This window comes from Gopherus evgoodei, chromosome 9 (assembly GCF_007399415.2).
Source record: "Gopherus evgoodei ecotype Sinaloan lineage chromosome 9, rGopEvg1_v1.p, whole genome shotgun sequence".
NCBI lineage: Eukaryota > Metazoa > Chordata > Testudines > Testudinidae > Gopherus > Gopherus evgoodei.
This window is the reverse complement of record NC_044330.1, coordinates 46,161,353-46,184,527: the sequence shown is the minus strand read 5'-3', so window position 1 is coordinate 46,184,527 and position 23,175 is coordinate 46,161,353. Positions and strand designations below refer to the sequence as shown.

Below are 23,175 nucleotides of genomic sequence, written 5' to 3'. Positions count from 1 at the left end.
AACTCAGCTAATTCAGGCATAGAATGAACAGTAGCTTTGTAAACTTCCCACACAGAACCCTGCTAGTATTCAGCCTGTAGTCTGCAGTGCCCCTCTATTCTAGTTCTAGACCTACTCATCAACAAGTAGGTGAGGGTTGTCAAACTTATTTTGTGGAGAGGCCAAATTGCACTTTTAATTATTGCCCAATGGATGGGGTACAGATTTGAACTATATACTGTTCTAGGCACAGTAGTTCTCCCACTGATGTCATTGGGAGCTTTGTACCAAGATCAAGAGTAGAATATAGCCTGTATTTAGTGATGAAAAGTTATTTATTCAGTATCCTATTGTCATATGTAGCATCACTCAATGGGAACATATGCTCACCATTAGGACTGCACCACTATATTTTCCCTTTGTTTTTCTTCCTTCCCTATCCTTTATGTTTGTCTCTCTTCCCTGTTCATTTCTCTTCCTTGCTTCACTCTGCACCTTTTTCCCTGCATCAATTTCCGCCACCTGCGGGCTGCTCTCCTACTCCAATTCCATCTGCTAAAATGATCAACAGTTAAATACTTAGAGTCTTCATTACACTTTAAAGTTAGCACCTCAGTGAGCTGAATGAGGAAATTCACACCTCATGTCGTTGTAGGCTGTTTACAGGATCGAGGAAAATAATACTGCTTTGGTTACACTCTGTTCACATTTGGAAGATTATCTTTGCACCCATAAAGTTTAGAATTCTTTTAAACATCTGTTTAATCTGCAGAATCTGAATGTCATGCAAACCTCAAAAATAAATTGAGAAGGCTGGATGTTTTATGTTCTTCTAGTTGGTTTTGCAGCCCTGCTAGGCCTTTTAGAAGCAATTGTGTTTAAAACTTTGAAAAAGAAAATTTCAGTCAGAATTATATTTATTTGGAAGAAATCATTTTTTCAGAAGAATGACCCAACTGATGCTGAGTCTGTAAATATTCTTCATACCGCTGCAGCTGAGTCCAGAATCCTGTGTTGGGCTCTACTCCTGGTCTGGCAGTCTTCACAGACTAGAAAAAGTGACAAACATTGCATGTGTAGTAGAAATTGTGCAGGAAATCAGGCAAGATATTCCTCCTCCTCCGCCCCCCATGACTTCTGAGAAAGTCGATTTTGATATTTCTATGTGGGAATAACTGTGAAATATTCTTGTTTTGTATATATTTTGCATATGCCAAAGAATACATGGTATCATTTTTTGAGTAATCTGATCGGTTGTATCTGGGAAGTGAGGGTTAGTCCAGTTCTTAGTGAAGTGGCATCAACATGACAATCATCTTAATTAGTAACTTTTCTGGTAGGTCTAGTAGAAAGGCCAAGGCTGAAAGCACATATACACTGAGCCCCACTTTGTGGGCACTCCAAATCAAAGTTGAGGCATTATTAGTAGGGCATTATTATTATCTAAGGAACTGTTTATCAGGAACAATAAATATTGTCTCTCTGCAATGTTTGGCTATTACATAGATAACAATGCTATGAAGGAGATCAGGATTAACACTGCCAAGTGATATCTGCACAAATTTGCTTGATTTTTTTCACAGAGTGGCTTTCTCTGTCTGCACTTCATTTTACATTCATTTGCCATCGATTTGCAAATACAATCAGGAATGTTCACAGAAACTGCCAACTTTCTGCGAATATTCTGCTGTGTTTTCTTAAAGAATGTTGGACTTTGTAATTGTATTTGTTCCAGAAACCTAATTTTAAAAGCTTCCCATGTCCAGTCAGGGACCAGAAATTTAGCATGGGATTGTGTCCAATCATAACAGCTCAGATTTGGAATGCTGAATATTCTTAAACTGCCTATAAACCACAGTCCAATAAAATTCACAGGATTTCAAGTGAATAAATTTGAAAATGTTCAGATAATTTGTGAATAAAATTGGAAAAGATTAAAAAAGCAAGATTTACCCTGCTTTAATACATAAATAAAATAGGCTAAGGACACCAAAATGCATCTGTCAAACTACATTAGATTTTGTCAGTATTGTCAATAATGGCACTCATATGTGTCCAAGTTCAGTAAAGCAATTTAAATAGTTTTATCTCCAGGTGCTTATTTTCTTCAGGTAGGAATGCTGTCTCCTTTATTGTTTGTTTCTTGTGGTCTTAGGAATTGGGTCATTATTCATAACATAATTTGAAATTAATTTCTTATCAAACATAAGAGGTATAACTTTTGAGCATGAGTACAGTACCTCAAAGGCATCCTTTAGAGTGAGATTTTGGTGTCTCATCAGATAGGCAGTGCAGATCGCTGCAGATCTGCTGCGGCCATTTTTACAGTAGACTAAGCATTTTCCACCACTTCGTACTGTGTCCTCTATGGCATTGTTGCACTGTTCAAAATACTTATACAAGTCCTCCAAAGGGTCATCAAAAACAGGAACGCGCAGGCTTCGGATGTGGTGAAGGCCCGGGAATGGCTGCTGCCTGGAGACATTAATACAGAATGTAACTCCCTCTTGAGTGAGGAGTTCTTTGTTGCAGGCTGATCTAGAATTACTGATTAGCAAAGAGTCTGTGATCTTACAGAGCTGTAACATTGGCAACAAAGGGTGCAGTGTTACCACTGCCCTCTGACACTTTTATAGGTTGCTTTTGATAAGAAGCATTAAGGACTGTGGCAGAAGACAAAATGATACTTAAACCCTGATTAACTGAAAGTGCAGTTTGTTTCCAGCAGCACTTTGGCTTGTTTCTGCTGTCCTGTTCCTTAGCCATCTGTCTGCTATATTTATTCTACATTTACTGTACCAGAACTAAAGGATTCCTTCAGGTCCTAGTGCTATAGTGTAATAGAAACATTTGAGAAATTAAAACACGTCAGAGCCTACAGAGCACTCGTAGAACAGTTTAGACATTTGAATGCACCAATTTCTGCAACAATTTTGTAGCTCTCAACACAAAAATTAATTAATCTACGCCAGGACTACTGCTTATTCAGAAAGTAATACTACTGTAACCCCTGAAATATTGACCAAGTAGGAATAAAATGAACTTGAAGCAAATAGAATATGTTGCACCAAATCCAGAACAGTGGATTGTTTTTAGGAGTGTGGAGTATTTTCTAAAATGCTAATGTTAATAGAAAAACAGCACACCCATCTTGCTCAGCACAGCATTCTGAAATTTACAGAATGTTTGCGGATAAAAGTTTTCAATCATTCTGCACTTTTTGTGGATAAAAAGTGAGCATAGAAATGATATAATGAAAGGTACTATAATAATACAAGATATTATATGATATTGTAAAAGGTGATGGATTGAAAAGTGCAGAGACTAGGAGACAACAATTTGAGTTCTAATCCTGCCCACGCCAGTTGTTTGCCATGCAACCTTGGAAAATACTTGACCTCTCTGTTTCCGTTTCTCCATCAGATGCATAAAATACTTATTTACCTATCTCCCATGAGTATTACAAGGGTTAATTAATGTTGATATGATTCTTTGTAAAAACTATTACTTCTTCGAGTGCTTATTCATGTCCATTCCAATTAGGTGTGTGCACGCATGCATGCATGTTGGATGGAAGATTTTTCCCCTAGCAGCATCCTTTGGGTTGGCCTGGGTGCGCCTTGGTGTCGCACCTTCATGGTGCCTAGTATATATCCCTGCCAACCTGCCACCCCTTCAGTTTCTTCTTACCGCCAGTGATGGTGGCTGGAACTTCCCTTAGCTCTTGCTCAGCAAGTTCGTTCTTTATCTGGTTGTATATAGTTAGTTCCTTAGTGTTAGTTATCAGTGTCTTAATGTAGAGTTTGTTGGCGGTTCCCCCACCCCAACTCCAGTTCCCAGAGCCATGGTATGCCGCAGTCCCCAGGTTTCAGAAACTGTGTGGCCTTTTTGCCTATCGCTTAATATCACTTAAAATCTATCTTTTGCAGTCAGTACATTTGTTTAACTGTTTATCTTTACCAGTGAGTTTGCCTGAAGTGAGTGGCAAATCTGCTCAGGTTTGCAAAGGCTAGTGTATGTCCATTTTCCATTGATGAAGTGGTGAACCAATTAATAAATTTGCACTGCCCATCTTGAGCAGTGCAAGATAGTATATTCCTGAGCTACAGTGCTGGGAGCTGCAGGGATTCGGCCAGTGCCTTTCTCTGTGTGATTCATGAGTGGCCCTGGAAGCGTTCATGCAATCTAGCTGGGTGGGGGGACTCCACATGTGGTTGTGCTGACTGATAACAGCACCTGAAGGGGGTTGCGGCTGGTCATTAGCAAGGCCTTGTGAGAGATAGCCCAGGCTAGAGAGAGTTAAGAGGGCATAGCGGTCCCATGGTCCCGGGCTCCACCCTGGGGATCCCATCACAGTGGTGCAGTGAGCAGGGTGAAATACATAGCTTGTTGTATTGAGCAAAATTTGCACTTCATGCACTCGTGTAAAGATTTAATTTGTATGAACTTGTCTTATCTAGGCACGTCTCTTGGATTTGATGTTTGCAGAGAAGATGAATGCAGCGCCACTTGCCTTCTTGTCCTGTCTGAGGCTGTGATGGTCCATGTATCTTGGGGCTGGGAAAAGGTGGGCTAGCACAGGCTCATGGTGTCATTCAGCCAGGTCTCAGTGATGCAGCTTATATTGGGTGCTTTGTCACTGATGAGGTCATGGATTGTTTATTGTTTGTTAATGGTAGATCTTGCACTGATCAATATCATCTTTAGTTCATGTTGTTTTGTGTGTTCTCTTCCAACCCATGCTTTGTAGTGGTCTTGTGCAGTATATAGGTGTTAGATGTCTGGAACCTTGTTTCTTATGTCAATTTTTCCACTGAACTGAGATAAGTGATTGTGTGGATTGTGCTAGGGAATAATCTGAATGGAGGAATGATTGGCTGGATATCCAGAAGCCATGGGAAAGGCATGTCTATTGGATATGTTTTGGAACTGTAAGCTGGTTGAGTCCTGGGAATGGGTGGAACTGAAGCAGTGTGCTCCTGGAGTATTGGTGGCATAACAGCAATGGAAATAACTGTAGTGACCATAATAATGGATATGGTTGAAGCCAGTAGAAGGGGATTGTGTGAATGGCATCATAAGAATGGCCATACTGTCATATCCATATGATTCCATGCTGAAGTTCTCGATGCCCCAACTCCTAATACTGTTCATGTATCTTTATCTTTCTTCCCCGACTCTTTCCCTTCTCAGGCAACCACATTTCCTCCAATTCCATCCCATCCATTGACTGTCTGAAATTTTGCACCTCTTTTGCTATCATTGCATTTAGAAGTGCATAATATTTTGCTTGACAGAGCTGCTGTGGTAATATAAAATTGGTTAAATTCAATATCACAGGTATAATTTGGTACTGTGCATTGTTATACATAATCTGATGTTCACAATTTATCACTAGTCCATTGCCAAGTCCTGCTTCTGTTTCTGGGCATGGTTTACCATCTTGCTTCAATTCCAGAGTAGGAGGCATAGTTACTTTAGTACACGGGTCGGCAATCTTTCAGAAGTGGTGTGCCGAGTCTTCATTTATTCACTCTAATTTAAGATTTTGCGTGCTGGTAATACATTTTAATGTTTTAGAAGGTCTCTTTCTATAAGTCTATAATATATATAACTAAACTATTGTTGTATGTAAAATAAATAAGGTTTTTAAAATGTTTAAGAAGCTTCATTTAAAATTAAATTAAAATGCAGAGCCCTCCAGGCCAGTGGCCAGGACCCCAGCAGTGTGAGTGCCACTGAAAATCAGCTTGTGTGCCGTGTTTGGCATGCATGCCATAGGTTGCCTACCCCTGCTCTAGTATGTTCAGGAATGGTAGTGGTACTCTGCCAATCCTTAATCACATTCGGAGAGAAGGTCAAAGTCTCAGTCATTTTCCTGGCATGGTAGGTGGATTCATGGGCAGTAGTTTGATGATCTGTTAAAGTTACTGTAATATTTCCTGCATGTGTTAGCTGCACGCTATAAATGGTTAGGTTAGCCATTACCATCCCATTTAAACACACCGCCACTTTTAGGGCCTCTAGTCCAAGTCCCTGCTCCTGCGAGTTGCTTGTGCTGCAGGATCCTCCACCTTGGCTGCAGTCCAGTCTGTACCAGAACACTGTAGGACTTTCCTGCATGATTACCTGGGAATCATAGGCTAGGGTGGCAGTTTCCCCACATGTACAATTACTGTCTCGTTCCTCTGCTGTATTCCAAATTTAATTGACTTCAGTGCAGTGTATATTATGCCTCTCATGGTGATCAATGCCTGAAACAAAACAAATATCCTTCACTTCTGTCCTTTGCGCCACATGGTTTCAGCTGCATAGCATGCAACCATTGATTCACCTCCCGTTTTTCATCCTAAACCCAAAACAAGTATACTGATGGACTAGCCTTGTCCATTTTATATTAGGGATCCTCCCAACTGGTTTTCGGAAAGAGCTGTTTATCAGAGACATACAACACAAATACCTGATTTCCGACTTCTTACTCCTTATCAGAAGCTTGGCCATCAAAATATCTTTTCATTTTTCATTGGACTTCCCCTATGTTAAGCAGCTCATATTTCTAAACTGAAATTTAATTATTATATTTCAGCTTTGAATAAATTTTTCACAGGTGAGAACTTTTTTTTGGCCTAGGCTCTATTAACTGTTGTATTTTAGCAAGGTTCTGTTTTACTGCTGATTTGATTTCTTTAGTCTCTTCTGAGCCTCAGCCAATTTAGATATCAGTACCCCTACTTTAAATGAAACTTCTAATGTCTGTGAATGTTTGACAGATGGTTCACTACTTTCCTTTGCAGACCCTCCTGGAAATGGAGAAAGATGCTTTTATTGTTAGGATTTGTTCTTGCAAATCTTGGGTAGTTTTGTTTCTATCTCCTATCTTAAATTCCAAAGTTTGGGGCAAAAGGATGTGTTTCACTACTCATGTAGTAACTTGTTTGTGGAAAACTTTCCCTTTCTTCTTACAACAAATGAAGTAATATGATTTTGACTTATACCAAATGCTCTGCTCAGTAATAGAAACAATTTGATTTCTGAATGAAGTAGTTGCTAATTGTATATTGAAACTGCATCTTATATAGTAAGTCCATCTCAGATATTTACAGAGTGCCTCTCACCTTGATATTTAATGCAGATCTAATGATTTTAGATTATTACCTGTTTGCTGGTCTCTCTTCCTGATAGACTCACTATTATGGATTTCCATCATGAACTTTGACTCTGGAGATTATAGCATTTACAAAGTAATTCCAAGTGGAATGTCAGAGATTCATTTTGGGATTGTAAACTTTTAAACAGAATAAAAAAGAGATTATTAATGTACGGTGTTATAAACCCAAGTACTCTTTCAAAAAGCAGGTCACCAACCTGGAACTGTTCTTACATTTGAATTGGATCCCCATCCCACACCCTGCATTTTAGAAAAAAAAAAATTTACCCTCACAAGCTCTTGTCCACAATTAAGACTGAAGGACTAATTTTACTTGCCTTACTCTTGTGAGCAAACTCCCCACCTTCAGTAGCAGTACTCTTGTAATTTAAGCAGGATTTAATCTAAATTAATTAGTAGGATTGTTTATTACTAGTTGAAAATCTAATGCTGTGAGTTCTCTTTAAAAATATTCCATGTTAACCTAATAATATCACACTAAGGATAGATTACATGCATGATGAGTAACTATGACCTCTCCTTGCCCTACTAAGGAATCATGTATGGTTTCCTAGCAACATAAGAATTTGAGGCTTTACTTTCTATTGTGCAGTTGCAAAAGAATCTGTGAGGCGGCATTGTTATCCATAGGTTCAACAGAGAGGAGCAAAAGCAGCAGGAGATACATGTCTCTCTCTGGCCTGGTCCACACTACAGCTTTAAATCGATTTAAACACCGTTAAATCGATTTAACGCTGTACCCGTCCACACTACAAGGCACTTTAAATCGATTTTAAGGGCTCTTAAAATCGATTTCTGTACTCCTCCCCAACGAGAGGAGTAACCCTAAAATCGATATTACTCTATTGATTTAGGGTTAGTGTGGATGGAAATCGAAGTTATTGGTCTCATTCTTTTACTGAGCTACCCAGCGTGCACTGCTCCGGAAATCGATGGTAGCCTAGGACCATGGACACACACCACCAAATTAATGTGGCCTAGTGTGGACGCGTAAAATCGATTTTATAAAACCAGTTTTATAAAACTGGTTTTAATAATTTCGATTTTATGCTGTAGTGTAGACGTGGCCTCTACCTGTCCTTTGTTATGTGAAAGAGAAGGTGTTACACTTTTCATTTTTTTCATGCTCTTTGCTCCCAAATCTTGGCCTGGAGAAGCAACTGCTATGTCTGGAATGAATGCCCCTTAATGACCTCCCAGAAGGTAGAGTGTGGGGTGAGTGGTTTCCTGGTTTCTGAGAACTCAGAAAGTTGAATGAGGGAGCAGGAGTTAAAAAGAGGGCCCCAGTTTTCTACAGATGGCACTTATAAGCCAGAGCGAGAGGCATTTGGGAATAAGCAGGGGAATAGAAAACTTTTTTATGTGTGGGTAAAGTTAAAAATAATAAAATAACAGATGTTGAATATTGCTTCAAAGAGTAGTTTTGTGCCATAATTAAATTTGTCCATCCCACTAGTAGTGTAATAAATGAACTTCTGTTCCAAACTCAGTGTTTCCTGCAATTTTTAGTTTTGAGGGAGAGAGGGAAGCTAAAGTTGTCTATGTCTATGATCACCGGGGAAATGCAACTGTTGAGGAGGGATGGAAAGGACACCTGTCCTGCTGGCTGGGGAGCATTTTGAGCAATGTTTAATGAACTTCCTCCCTCACCGTTAGCAATGCTTGCTGCTTGCCTCAGTCTGAGTGGGTGTCACCAAGCACCTTTCACCCTGCTGGAAGTAAAGCATGAAACATTTGTGTAGTGCTCTATATAAGACTAGCCACATGGGGACAGACCAATGGTCCATATAGCCGAGTATTCTGTCTTCTGACATGGCCAGTGCCAGAAGCTTCAGAGGGAATGAACAGAAAAAGGCACTTTAGCAAGTGATCCCTCCCCCTGTTGTCCAGTCCTAGCTTCTGGAAGTCAGAGGTTTAGGGACACCCATAACTTTAAATGGTGCTGTACCTAGAACATGGATTGGGCCCAAAAGAACTTGCAGTCTCCATGTAAACATAAACTACTCCATGGGGTTGAGAGCCTGGTGTGTCACCCAGATCTGTTACCACAGCACACAGTAGGTTTGCAATGTGCCATGTGTTGTCATGGCGCTATACCAGGACACACATGCCGTAAGGAAGAGCTTTGAGGAATGAGTGACCTCTTTGCTCAAGGCCATCGTCCCGGCCAGTGATGGGGTAAAAGGCGTCAGCACAGCACTGGTGCTGGGGGTGGCATGGCCCTGAGGCAGGCCCAAGGCATACAGCAAGAGGGGGCCAGTAAGCACATGCAGGAAGATAGAGGCATGGCCATGGGGGAAAGGGGACAGTGGACAGGAACAGGGCATGACAGAGGAATATCTGGGGTTCAGGAGAGGGGCCTGACCCCAGAGCAGAAGAGGGGCAGGGCTGGAGGGTTGGAGAGGGGAATGAGCAGGGGGGCAGGAGAGGGACAAGGCGGAGGGGTAGGAGAGGGAAATGAGCAGGGGGGCAGGGCAGGACAGGAGAATGAGCAGGGGGGCAGGAGAGGGGCAGGGCTGGGGGGGTAGGAGAGGGGAATGAGCAGGGGGCAGGGCTTTGGGGTAGGAGAGGGTCATTAGTAGGGGCCAGGAGAAGGACAAGGCGGGGGGTAGGAGAGGGGAATGAGCAGGGGTAGGACTGGGGGGTAGGCGAGGGGAATGAGGAGGGGGGCAGGGCTTTGGGGTAGGAAAGGGTTATTAGTAGGGGCCAGGAGAAGGACAAGGCGGGGGGTAGGAGAGGGGCATGAGCAGGGGTAGGACTGGGGGGTAGGAGAGGGGAATGAGCCGGGGGTAGGAGAAGGGCAGGGCTGGAGGGTTGGAGAGGGGAATGAGCAGGGGGGCAGGAGAGGGACAAGGCGGGGGGGTAGGAGAGGGAAATGAGCAGGGGGGCAGGGCAGGACAGGAGAATGAGCAGGGGGGCAGGAGAGGGGCAGGGCTGGGGGGGTAGGAGAGGGGAATGAGCAGGGGGCAGGGCTTTGGGGTAGGAGAGGGTCATTAGTAGGGGCCAGGAGAAGGACAAGGCGGGGGGTAGGAGAGGGGCACGAGCAGGGGTAGGACTGGGGGGTAGGAGAGGGGAATGAGCAGGGGGTAGGAGAAGGGCAGGGCTGGGGGGTAGGAGAGGGGCATGAGCAGGGGTAGGACTGGGGGGTAGGAGAGGGGTAGGAGAAGGGCAGGGCTGGGGGGTAGGAGAGGGGCATGAGCAGGGGTAGGACTGGGGGGTAGGAGAGGGGAATGAGCAGGGGGTAGGAGAAGGGCAGGGCTGGGGGGTAGGAGAGGGGCATGAGCAGGGGGCAGGGCTTTGGGGTAGGAGAGGGTCATTAGTAGGGGCAAGGAGAAGGACAAGGCGGGGGGTAGGAGAGGGGCATGAGCAGGGGTAGGACTGGGGGGTAGGAGAGGGGAATGAGCAGGGGGTAGGAGAAGGGCAGGGCTGGGGGGCAGGAGAGTGAAATAAGAGGGTGCGGGCCCAGAGAGGGAAGGGTCCCCGCCCGACCGCCCCTGCTCGCTGCCCTGCAGCAGGGAGCGACCCCCGCCTCACACTGGAAAAGCGCCGCGCTCCTCGCAGGGCCGGCCCCGGGCCAGCACTGTGGGGGGGCGGGGCTTGCTAAGCCGCCCCACGGAGGGAGGGGGCCAATGGCGAGCGAGGACGAGGCCAGTTTCACAAACACACACGGGTCTCCATGGAAACCCGGACTCTGGCACAGTCCATGTGGGCTGGCGGGGAGGGGGGTTGGAGCGTGCTGTGCTGCAGGCGGTTGTAGTTCGGTGCCCCGCTCTGCGCTGGATCTAATGCCGTACTCGCCGCTGCTCCCCGCGGTACCGCTGCGCTACACTCCCTAGCGTCCCCGTCCCAACAGTGGTAGGGCCCGCGTCACTGGCCGGGGCTGCTCTGCTTTGCCGGGGGACGAGCTGATGGAGCTACCTGCAGCTGCTGGGTGGGTGTCGGGGAGCTCGGGGTTTCCTGTGCCCAGCCCGGGCTCATGGCCCGCCTGCAGCTGGGGCGGAGGGCAGAGAGCGCAGAGCATGTGTGTGTGGGAGCGCACGTGTGTGGGGCGTGTGAAGTACTTGTGCGTGCCGGGGCTGGAGTGTGTGTGTGCACAAGCATGTGTGGGAATGGGCATGTGTGTGCTTTTACTTGTGCGTGCGCAAGGACTTGGAGTGTGTGTGTGCCCACATGTGAGAGCTTGCATGTGTGTCCAGGAGAGAATCCATGCATACACACCAATGTATGGTAGGGTTGGCGTGTTTGTGGGTGCGCACATATGTGGCAGAGAATGTGTGTGCAGGCTCTTGGAATGTGTGCATGCACGTGTGGGAGCACATGTTTGTGCATGGGGTTGGAAGGCATATACGCACACATGGGGAAGTGCAGTTGTGTGCAGGGATTCCAAGTGTATGTGTAAATGTGTTGGATATGTGAAGTATATGTGTGTATGTGTGTGTTTACATGCATGTGGCAGAGGGCATGCAGGAGCTTGGTGTTTGTACATGCATGTGCCATGCTCCATGCATGGGTAGGGTTACCAACTTTGGTTGGATGAATTCCTGGAGATTTCATCACATGACATTATCTTTAATTAAAGAAGGGATCTCAAATTCAAATCACCAGGAGGGGCACGTGAGCACTAGTACATTGGCACGAGGGCTGCATCACTGACAACTTTTCATATAAAGGTACAAAAAGTCCCTACCCTCACCCCCTGTAGACTCCAGGACAATCCTGGAGGGTTGGCAACCACATGCATGGTGTGTTTGAAGTGCATGTGTGTTCAGGGATGTGTCTGCTTGCAAGTAGGAGGGTACCTTGGAGTGTGATGTGAAAGTGGGATTGTACATGTGAGGGTGTTGGTTATGTCAGGATGTACATGAAGAGTTTGTACGTGTATGTGTTGGAAGAGAGTATTCCGGTATGTTGATGGCAGGTGTTAATGATGAATGTGTATAGATCTCCTATGTTTGATTAACTCATTTATATTAACAAGGAGACCTATTCTTGTTCTATAAAATGGCCCATTATAGATGTGCAACCTATTTAGTCTGGACTTATGGAACAAAATTTTTCCTCTGCTTTCCCTTTCCCCTCAGTGTATGCCTTGATTTTATATATCATCAGTATTAGGGATTGTGTAGTAAACACAGTGTGTGTTTGGAATGGTTATATTGGAGTTAGATTTATTTATTCTGTGTGAAGCAAAATAGTTGCAGCTTCATTTGGTGTTAGTCTGGGATTCTGATTTGAATTTTGTCCCCCTTCTGAATGTAGTTTCAGGCTGATCAAAGAAGATACAGAAGGTGATTATGAACAAGGTTTTAGTCTGATCAGACAAGAAGAAACAGAAGATGATGTTGAACAAGGTTCCAGTCTCTTTGACGAAAAGGAAGAATCTCAAACTGAAGAGGATGATGAACAGTTAGTGAAATTGACTGAAGATGACTTAAGCAGTAACAGGATCATACTCACAAGTGGCATTCAGGAATGGCCAGATGGTTCCAGTTACAAAGGGGAATTTGGGTTTGATTTAAAGCTTGGTTATGGAGAATTCTCATGGGTCAATGGTGAGGTAAACTGGTTTATTCTATTTAAATTTTACGTTAAATGCATGTCTATCTGATGGCAGGTTTGATTTGAACATAACAATGTCAAGGAAGACACATTGGTAAGTTTCTCACTCTTCAAATCAATATACAAAAGTGTAATAAATAAATCTCTGCCTGCTAAATAGGATGTATATTTTTGCCTTTTACAAATGCTGTATTTATGGCACACAATACAGTATGCTGAAAGTTCAGCTAGCACTGTTCCTCATGCTAAAACTGGGAGTTCAACTAAAGTTATTATCATAAAATAGGTATGTCCCTGGATGAATTCCTGGAGATTTCATCACATGACATTATCTTTAATTAACTGTGTTGCCAAATAGTTACACAATGAAACATTAATTGCATGGGATCCAAATATCAGAAATGGTAAACTAGTTTACGTTCGCTTTGGTCCTTGTGGTTTTAATATTGAATGAAGAACTTTTAAGGTTTAAGTATTCATTCAGTTTTAAGGCAGGATGGAAATTAGTTTAAAATCTGATATTCAGCCATCTTTTCGTTAATGCCAATATAAGTTTGGCTAATAGTCATTTTATGTACCTGACATTACTTGTAGGCTACCATCAATGGCATTTATTCAAATATTATCTTAGTAAGAAATCAAGATTTCACTATAGTATTTCTTCCTTTGAGTGCTAGCAGTTTGATCATGCCACCGTTTCAGCTTTTAGGTCTTGATTTTCATACTGTCCTTTTGCACTTTGGGCTTGAACATTTGGTCCCCTAATTGCTCTACTGTATTCTCCTTTCACAGTACATTCCAAAAATCCAACATCTGCTTCTTTGTCTTGAATTTAATATAGGATGTCGGGTAGTTGAGAAGTGCCTTTTTGATAAATCAGTCTGATTACTCGAAATGGGATAGAGATCATCCCATGTTACTTTTTGCTGGAGAACTATGCTCTTAAAAGTTAATACTTCTAGTCTTTTGGGAAGTTTGCTCAAATTCATGCCTGCTATGGACAAATATTACATTGAATAAATCCTTCTTCTCTCACTGATACTGTCATTTTATACTTGATCTGACTTTGTGTGAATTAGACTTTCAAAATGTTTACTGTGCAATGGATTAGTCAAACATAACCACAAATTTACCCCTCTGTTACACAGTTGTAATGTATTAGAGCGTCTATGTTTGCAAACCCATCTCGTGAAGAAATATAAGGAAACATGCTACAAATTCAAATGTTTACTTACACTTGCATCTTTCTGCTACTCTTGCTTACACCAAACTAGATAGATAGTTCCACTGTTACTTCCTAGAGTGGTTCTGTGTCTCCACCTGCTGGCTAGTAATATAATCACAGTAAAAATTAAACAGGATTTAGGGTTGCAGGTAAATCAATTTGTTCTGTTACTTCTAATGTTTAGCATGGCCTCAGTCCGAGTATCTATAGAGTTATCATACTAGAACAGTGCTTCTCAAACTTTTGTACTGGTGACCCCTTTCTCATAACAAGCCCCTGAGTGCGACCCCCCCGATAAATTAAAAACACTTTAAAATATATTCAACACTATTATAAATGCTGGAGGCAAAGCGGGGTTTGGGGTGGAGGCTGACAGCTTGCGACCCCCCATGTAATAACCTCATGACCCTCTGAGCGGTCCTGACCTCCAGTTTGAGAACCCCTGTATTAGATGATGATTGCATTGTGGTGGGAAGATGCCAGGTTCACTTAGTGGTACCTGCTGAATTTGTGAAACTTATTAACTGCCCTCAGATATTTACATCAGAAATTGCGATGGAGAAACAAGAACCATTTTTGTACAGCATCTAGCACAATGAGGCCCTGATCTAGGACCTGGGGCGCAGTCAGTACTGCTGTAATAAAGCAGTATTTTGTAGTTGGCTAGGACTGGGAACTAGGAACTCTGTCTCCTAATCATAGTTCTGTCATTGACTTGCTGTGCAGCTCTGAGCACATCAGTTAGGTCCCTATCTATGCTCCCGGCATATGTAGATATCCCAACAGCTTTGCTGGTAGTTTTGGGTATGCACGGGCACAGGATCAGGATGTTTGTCTCTGTATTGGTTTCACTGTCTGTAAATAGGTATAGTAGCATTCTTGTGATGCAAATAAGTGGTGTGAGAGTGCATGATAAGATGTCTGTTTTTATGCTTTAAAAATTAGCATAATGCTTGCTTATCTCATGCAGATGCTATGATAAATGACTAACATTTGTCCATGTGTTCAAACTGTAAAGTGCTATAAATAACAATGAGAATATTTACTAAGAGCCTAATGTTACTAAAGAGTGAGACATGGGAGAGGTCACTGCAGCTGGTAGCAGAGTGGAAGGCCCAGTGAGCTGCTGGGGGTGGAGGGGAAAGGGGAAGGGGCAGGGGCAGCCATCTATGGAGATGGCTCCTGGGTCTGTAGATCTAGGGAATCCTTTCTCCATGTGCCTTCACAGCCCCTGTAACTCTGTAGGCCCATTTTCCTGTAAAGAAAAGCCTCATCAAAAACCCTGCAAGAGCAAACATATTTTTCTAACCACCTGCAGGGCTAGTCTGTCCCATAAATCAGGTAATACATGCAAGCATATTGGTCTTGCTGTGAACTAGGGAATGGCCTGAACGCTGTAACCTGTATTTGCTTTATTTATTTATTTTTTTTGCAATTTTCAGTATATTTTTCCTGAAAATAATACATAAAATTTCCATGGATACCAACTATGGTGTAGCTTATTGCTATTTCAAAGCTAGTGACTTCAAATCTAGTTAAGAGTGTATTCTGCTTATATCTCTTCCCTTTGTCCAATAGATCGCTACATTTTTGATGCATAATTAAATTTAATCATTTAGCAGAAAAATTAATTTTAGTTCCAGTTCCGGCATATGTTTAGCACCTTGCAGAACCACAACTTTTCATTGAATTAAAACTAATATACAGTAATTTTAATGAAATTTTGCAAGCAGATAGATCCTGGATTGGAGTGGGGATCTCACCTTGTTTGAACAATATCTCTTATGTTCCATTTTTATTAATGTTAGTAATTCTCAATATGTTTCTGTTGCATTCATTGATCAGATGAGCAGTTCTCTTGCTAATTTAATCACTGTAATTTCCTGTGGATGTAGCCTAGTGGAGGATGTGTCCATCTGCCTTATATTATAAAGGTTATGTGTTCATACCCCATGAAAACATAAAAATTAACATTTCTCTCTCCTTTTTTTCTGTGAATATACTGAATATTATTGTGGAGTGTTGAAGTTTCTATGTAGTTAGCCATAACTTGCTATTTATAAGATGGACTTTGACCCTGTTAAATTAGATGTGAAAAAGATTTCTTGAGAAATTCCTCATATATAATTTTCTAATCACACAAAACTGAACACCCTTGCCCCAACTCCTGCCCCGCCCTTCCCTGAGGCCTTGCTCCTGCCCCACCCCTTCTCTGAGGCTCCACTCCCGCTCACTCCACTCCTGGTTACCCCATCTCTCCCCCCCCACTCACTTGCTCTCCCCCATCTTCATTACATTCAGGGGGCTGGGGCAGGGTGTTGGGGTGCAGGAGGGGATGAGAGCTCTGGCTGGGGGAGTGGGCTCTGGGGTGGGGCCACAAATGAGGGGTTCAGGATGTGGGTGGGGGCTCTGAGGTGGGGCAGGGGGTTAGGCTGCGGGATGGGGTGGGGGCTCCGACTGAGGGTGCAGGCTTTGGAGTGGGGCTGGTGATGAGGGGTTTGGTGTGCAGAAAGTGGCTGGGGCTGGGGGGTTCAGAGTGTGGGAGGGGGCTATGGGCTGGGGTGGGGAGCTGGGTTGCAGGAGCGGGTGTGGAGTACAGGCTCCGGGGGTGGGGGGAATTTGGATCTGGGAGGTGGCTGGGGGGGAGAGGGATGTGGGCTCTGGGTGGCGCTTACCTCAGGTGGCTCCCGGAAGCAGCCAGCATGTCCAGCTCCAAGGTGGACGGGCTAGGGGGCTCTGTGTGCTGCTTGCACTCACAGGCGCCGTTGCTGCAGTTCCCATTGGCAGCTCCTGCACCTAGGAGCCAGACATGCAGACCACTTCCGGGAGCTGCATGGAGCCACGGCAGGCAGGGAGCCTGCCTCAGCCCTGCTGCGCTACCGACCAGACTTTTAGCGGCCCGGTCAGCACTGCTGAGCCACCAGGGTCCCTTTTTGACTGAGTGTTCCAGTCAAAAAATAGACGCCTGGCAAACCTACATAAATGGCTGCCTGACTTAGAAATTATTAGAAATCCCCAGACCTGAAGAAGAGCTCTCTGTAAACTTGAAAGATTGTCTTCCTCACCAATAGAAGTCGGTCCATTAAAAGATATTACCTCACCCACTTCGGTGTTGTCTTGCTAAGAAATTGTGAGAATTCTTGCACTAGTTGTCTTGGAGATCAGAGTATTTGATAAATCAGTGTTTTCAGGTTTTGCTTTGTATGAATTAAATTAAAACTGTTAGGTTGATGACACTTCACTGCTGGGCTGTGGCCAATGTCGAGTCATTAGAAGGCTTTGGTACCTTTCTATACCATATCTGTGTGATCTTTTGAAGCACTAACAGGAAAGTAAATTTCTTTTCCTTTGAGACATTGGGCTATAAAAACTGCAGTGGCAATATGTTGCTTTAAGGAAAGAAATGTAATATTAGTAAGAACAGTTCAATACCATCTTTCCTCCAGGCACATAGCAAAGATGTTGTTTAATATGAGACCCCCATCCAAGACTTAGTTGCTGCCATCTGTATTTCTTTCCACTGGCCATAAATGTACGAAGTGAAGCCTTCCCAAAGGGCTTGGGCCCTGTTTAGAGGAATGAATTTGGGAACATTGACCTACCTATTAACACCTTCTCTGGAACAAGGAGAGTAAAGAATGAAATCAGAGTTATAACTGTTTTCTCTTATGTTTTCTCTAAGTGACCTTGGCTTTCCAGGTCCCCTGCAGGTGCTCCGTTGCTCTGGCCATTCAGAGCTCTTTTCCGTCCATGCTCTTGGCAGACTCCCTGTGCTGCTCCTTCACTGGTTGCTTTCGGACACTTCTTGTGCTTCACTGGGTCACTCCATTTTGTCAGTCTTAGATGCTCATTTTCCCCTGGGCTGTTCACTTGCTGTCTGCTGAGGTATTTCACTCTTAGCCTTGCACGGTCAGTTCCATTCTCTGCTTTTTTGGGAGGTCCTTGGGCTGGGTCTCACCTCCTGATTGGCCTGGGGGTGCACACTGGTTAGCACTGAATTTCACCTTTGTTTCTCTGTTGTTCCTAAGGCTGTGTTTCAGCTGCATCCCTAGCTCTTAGCCCTTTTCTCAACTCTCTTCTTTTCACTGTTCCTTTCTCTGTACAGTTGAATGCCTTCCGTAGGATTAATCACCGCAGTACAAAAGAATCACTTTCACTGTCTCCAGCAGAAGTAACCCAAGCCCCCTATCCCCAAATCTGCTTCTCATTTCTTCTTTTCCTGCGGATGCTACTGTCAAAGGCAGTTTTGTGCCTGGACCCTACCTCTCTCTGTTCATAGTACAATTAGTTCTGCAGGCCTGAAAGGTTTAGTTCTTGAACCTGGGGCTTTATCTGTGCTTCCTATCAGCTCCCTTTGGACATAGTTTCATCTGTGGTAATCACGAATGTTGCCCTGTAGTTTCTTCAGCAATGGGTTCTGTCAGAACAATGTAATCCAGAAACCTCCACTGGGGACTCATTACCTGGGCAGCGGGGGGCATCTGAGGTGCACTCCTGAGTTCCTGCAACATCCAAATGGGAATATATTTAACTCGTTCTGTCTGCATTTTTCTAGAAGTTCATTTAACTGGCTTTATGTCACCAGCCCTAGAAAGTGGACTTCGTTCTAGTCAGATGTGGCACAGGCTTTGACAGTGCAAGCTTTTGCACGTCATTCACCAATGTTTCTCACCTTGACCTGCAACGGCATTCTCAATGAGCCCATTTGGTCCTTTGTTTTTCTTCTGAGAGTACCAGCAAATGTCAGTTAATGCCTATAATGGTGGCTCAGCATCTTTTGTGATGCAGATCTCTGTTCAGCTCCTACTGGAAGGTATCAACAATTTGTTTCATGGAGGGTAATGATTTTCAGTCTCTATCAGTTAAGGCCAGGACTCAAATTGGTGACCTAGAAGTGAAAGGATCCATGTCAGATTCTATTACTAATCCCCAAACTATCTAGTCATTTTGTCTGATCTATAATAATTTTACTGAGGATAGTCACAGCATAGTCCACATATCAGTGGGACTTTGGCAAGCCATCTGGTGCATTGATGCACGAGACATTGTAGAAACATCATATAGGGGAGAATGGTATGTTTTAAGGTGTTGAGCGCCAAGTAATTTTATCCCCAAAATTACTCAGAAAAGAGAAACAAGAAATGGTAAGCCATATCTTAATGACTGTCTCTCTTAATTCTTCCTTAATGATTGTCTTTGTACTACGCCTTAAGGGATGCTTTGATTAAAGGTGAGCTAAATACTCAGTTATAACATTAGATAATTGGATTTAAATAGAAAACGTGCAGATTGCACCAAAGAAACAAATACAATTTTAAGCATTTAAAGAATGAACAAAGGTTTCACGTTTCATTGGAAACTTGTGTTGAGTAACCAACAACTTCTTAAAACAATTCCCAACTATATATGTTTTCCTTTTCATTGAAAGAATTAAGATTTTTAGAGTGTTTATCAAAGGAATTGGGTTAAAAAAGAATAATTCTAGAGTTCTTTAAATGGTGTGTGTGTGTGAAATCTTAGGTTTTCCTCTTTGAATTGAGGAGGGTGAGACAAGGGGTGATAAAAGAGGCTTTTGAGATAGTTTTGTAGCTTTGATATACTAGGTACTACGTGTCACTTTTTTCTGTTAGTTCCCAGGAAAAGACATTTTTTAATAATAGGGAGGTGCCTGGTCCTTGAGAAGACATTCTTAGTGGTTTTTAACTTTAAACCAAATGTCTCTCAAGATTACAATCTGCAATATCTTCACCCACTATTTGCAGCCGAGAACTCCTACCGAATACTATTCAAGGCAAAAAAATCACAATAGCCAACATTTCTGTAATCCTTCAAACAGTATATACAATATTAAAGCAAAACAGAAATGCTAAAGCTGCATTTAAGAGTCTGTGCAACTATATCTGGAGGTGACTGAAAATTTGCTTTCATGGCCCAGGAGATCTCATTCTCTTTGACACCTTTTGTGCCTGCAGAGGTTTCCTAGTTTAATAAACACTCCTTTAATAAAATAAACACTGCAAAACATAAGATGCGATCTATTCTATTGTCCAAGAACATGTAGGTATCTTCTAAAATTCAGTCAAGGTGAGCTTGTAATAAACTAAAACCATCATAGGGCTTCTGTTTTTTTAGTTTATTAATTTCATTTTTCAGGGTTTTTTTCCACAATTTTTGAATTCTACATAATGTCCAAAAATTGGTTGTTTTCAGGGCGTTCTCTTTGTATGTAGATGTAGTACTGTTTCAAAGAGCACTACGTTAAAATGCCTTGGGGAATCTTTAGTTTTCACCAGGAGGGTCTACCTGGACCAATTAATGCGCAACACATTAGTGTGTTTTAGAAGTCACACCCCTGTAGTCCATATTATTGCTCCATGTATACAAGCCCTAGGATAGTAGCCAGGGAGCCTAGACTTCACTTGTATAAACAAGCTGTACTTGGGCAAAAGGTGAAGTCAATATGAATTGGATAGGGGCAGAATAAATAGGTGTGATATTTTATCTCCAACTTTAAAAGATATTGTCTCACATGACCTTCTCATAAGCAGACTAGGGAAATATAGACTAGACAAACCTACTTACTATAAGATGGCTGCACAACTGGCCTGAAAACTGTACTCCGAGAGTAGATATAACAGTTAAACTGGAAGGTTACATTGAGTGGGATCCCTCAGGGATCTGTTCTGGGTCTAGTTCTGTTCAATTACTTCATCAGTGATTTGGATAATTGCATAGAGAGTACACTTTTATAATGTTTGTGGATGATACTAAACTGCAAGGGTTGCAAGCACTTGGGATGACGATTAGAATTCAAAATTATCTTGACAAACTGGAGAAATGGTCTGAAATAAATAGAATTAAATTCAATAAGAACAAATGTAAAATACTGCACTTATGATGGAATAATCAGTTGCACAAAAACAAGATAGGAAGTGACTGCCTAGGAAGGAATATTGCTGAAAAGGATCTGGGGGTTATAGTGGATCACAAGCTAAATATGAATCAACAGTGTAATATCGTCACAAAAAGACAAACATTTTTCTGGGATGTATTAGTAGGAGTATTGTAAGCAAGACACGAGAAGTAATTCTTCTGCTCTACTCAGCACTGATAGGGCCTCACCTAGAGTATTGTGTCTAGTTCTGGGCACCACACTTCAGCGAAGATGTTGATAAACTGGAGAAAGTCCAGAAGAGAGCAACAAAAATGATGAAAAGTCTAGAAAACGTCCTGTGAGGGAAGATTGAAAAAATTGGGTTTGATTAGTGTGGAGAAGAGAAGACTGGGGGTAGGGGACATAACAGTCTTCAAGTATGTAAAAGGTTGTTATTAAGAGGAAAGTGATAAATTGTTCTTCTTATTCACTGAGGACAGGACAGGAAGTCATCAGCTTAAATTGCAGCAAGGAAGATTTAAGTTAGATATTAGAAAAAAATTGCTAATTGTAAGAACTGATAAGCACTGGAATAGATTACCTTGGAAGGTAGTGGAATCTCCATCATTGGAGGTTTTTAAGAAATAGGTTAGATATACACCTGCTAGGGATGGTCTAATGCTTAGTCCTGCATCAGATGAGCTATCCGAGATCCCTTCCGGTCCTACATTTCTGTGATTGAGTAACCATTTCTGGTGTTATTCTGATGTTTATCCAATAAACATTGATGTTGGATTTTTTTGTTTATGTTTTTTTAAATCAGTTAAAACTTAAATTCAGAAGTTTTGTATATTATAATTTCATTAATCATTTTTCATCAACATTGAGGTTTAGCCCCTTGCAAAAATGGGAAGGATCAATTAGTTATTTTTTTTTAATATAGTGGTTATATTATGAAGAATAGGTAGATTCCCTGTTAAAGTTGTAACCAGATTTTCTCTCTCCTTCTCATATGTATCTGTATATAAAAATGTATTACCTTGACTAATACTGTTATGGTGCAAGTCCTACCCGCCGAGTTACACTTCATTTGTTAGACTGGACTCTCTGGAGGTACTGGGGGCTGTTAGGTCCCTCTGGCTTAGTCTAGCTCCAGTGGGAACTGACTGTCAGACTTAATAATAGGATTCAGGGTCAACTGTGTACCTGGGCCTTTCTAAGAATAGCTGTGGGGGAGCAGAGGCTCCTTCTTCCAGGGGTTAGTGGCCTGGGAATCTGATAGGAGAGAACGGGGTGATAGACGGATGACTGACCTGCCAGGGATGAAGGATGAAGGGCGTGGGATGATGTCTCTTTGGGTTCTTCAGGGCTTCTTCGGGTTGGAGTAGGTAAGTGGGAGACAGCTGCTCCAGGCAGACCCAGCTCTGGTCTGCAACTGGGCATACATTTATAGTGTGTGCACCTGATTTTGAGCCAAACTTACGTTTCTGTGGATACTCGGGATCTCCCTGATACTGCAACTTCAATACCTCCCTATTTCACATGTACACACAAGGGCTGGGTCAGCTGCTGAGCGCTTAAATAGCTGCTGGCTTACTCTGTGTCTCGCTGTGACTTGGAGCACTTGAATGTGTGAACATTTGGACTTATCTCATTCTAAACTGTTGAGAGTTACAGGCCCTACCATATGTCTATGGAAAAATAATAGGTGAAATTCTGGCTTAGTTGAACTTGAGAGAAGTTTTTTCATTGGCTTCAATGGGGCCAGGATTTTGGCCAGTTTTCCAAAGATGCATAATGGCTAGGCACTCTGTATATACCAAGATCTTGTGTGGGCGTTTTCTCTAGTATTGCTCCATTGTAGTGAGGAGCAATTACAAGCCACTTATTTCTCTTCCCTCAGCTATATCACTTTCCTCTTTTTTTGGTGAGTTACAGAGGTATGTGGGGCAGTTTTACAAGGACCATCGCCATGGCAAAGGGATGTATTTTTGGCCCGACAATTCCAAATTTGCCGGTTCATTTTATCTTAGCCATAAAGAAGGATATGGGACTATGGAATTCAAGGATGGCAGAAACTATCAGGTAACAGGATGAAAATGAATGTATTCTAATGACTGATAGCACTAACAGAATATGAATTTGTGCTGCCAGCATGGTCTCTGTGGCTTTCCCACAAAGCATGTAGCTGGAATGTGTTTCTGAAGCATGTGCAGATCATTAATGGCTAAAACATGCACTCTGGTAATAAAATATCAACAAGGGAAAAAAAAAGCTTAAAGCTTCTAAAGTAGTTGCTCAAATTCATGCCTTGTACAGAAATGACCAAAGATAGGAGCCTCAATTGAGCCAGGGCTTCAAAAACCACGC

The 23,175-nt window shown here is 42.7% G+C and overlaps 2 protein-coding genes across 10 annotated transcripts in view; one reads left to right on the top strand and one right to left on the bottom strand.

Annotated features, from left to right (window-relative positions):
- Positions 1-872: 872 nt before the first annotated feature.
- On the bottom strand, positions 873-2,727 carry DUSP28 (dual specificity phosphatase 28). The gene is made up of 2 exons (XM_030576204.1): positions 2,220-2,727; positions 873-1,028 (listed from the first exon to the last, which is right to left on the bottom strand). The coding sequence occupies exons 1-2, from the start codon at positions 2,565-2,567 to the stop codon at positions 897-899; spliced, it is 480 nt and encodes a 159-aa protein (XP_030432064.1). The 5' UTR covers positions 2,568-2,727; the 3' UTR covers positions 873-896.
- Positions 2,728-10,889: 8,162 nt separating this feature from the next.
- ANKMY1 (ankyrin repeat and MYND domain containing 1) overlaps positions 10,890-23,175 on the top strand; it is a 64,248-nt gene continuing 51,962 nt past the window's right edge. For 7 of the 9 annotated variants that reach the window (XM_030575950.1, XM_030575947.1, XM_030575946.1 and 4 more), the window contains exons 1-3: positions 10,890-11,078; positions 12,407-12,704; positions 22,744-22,890. In XM_030575950.1, the coding sequence (XP_030431810.1) occupies positions 11,056-11,078; positions 12,407-12,704; positions 22,744-22,890 (468 nt within the window). In that variant the 5' untranslated portion in view covers positions 10,890-11,055. Of the gene's footprint in view, positions 11,079-12,406; positions 12,705-22,743; positions 22,891-23,175 lie in introns of those variants that run through there. The other 2 variants (XM_030575949.1, XM_030575953.1) reach the window with 2 other exon arrangements.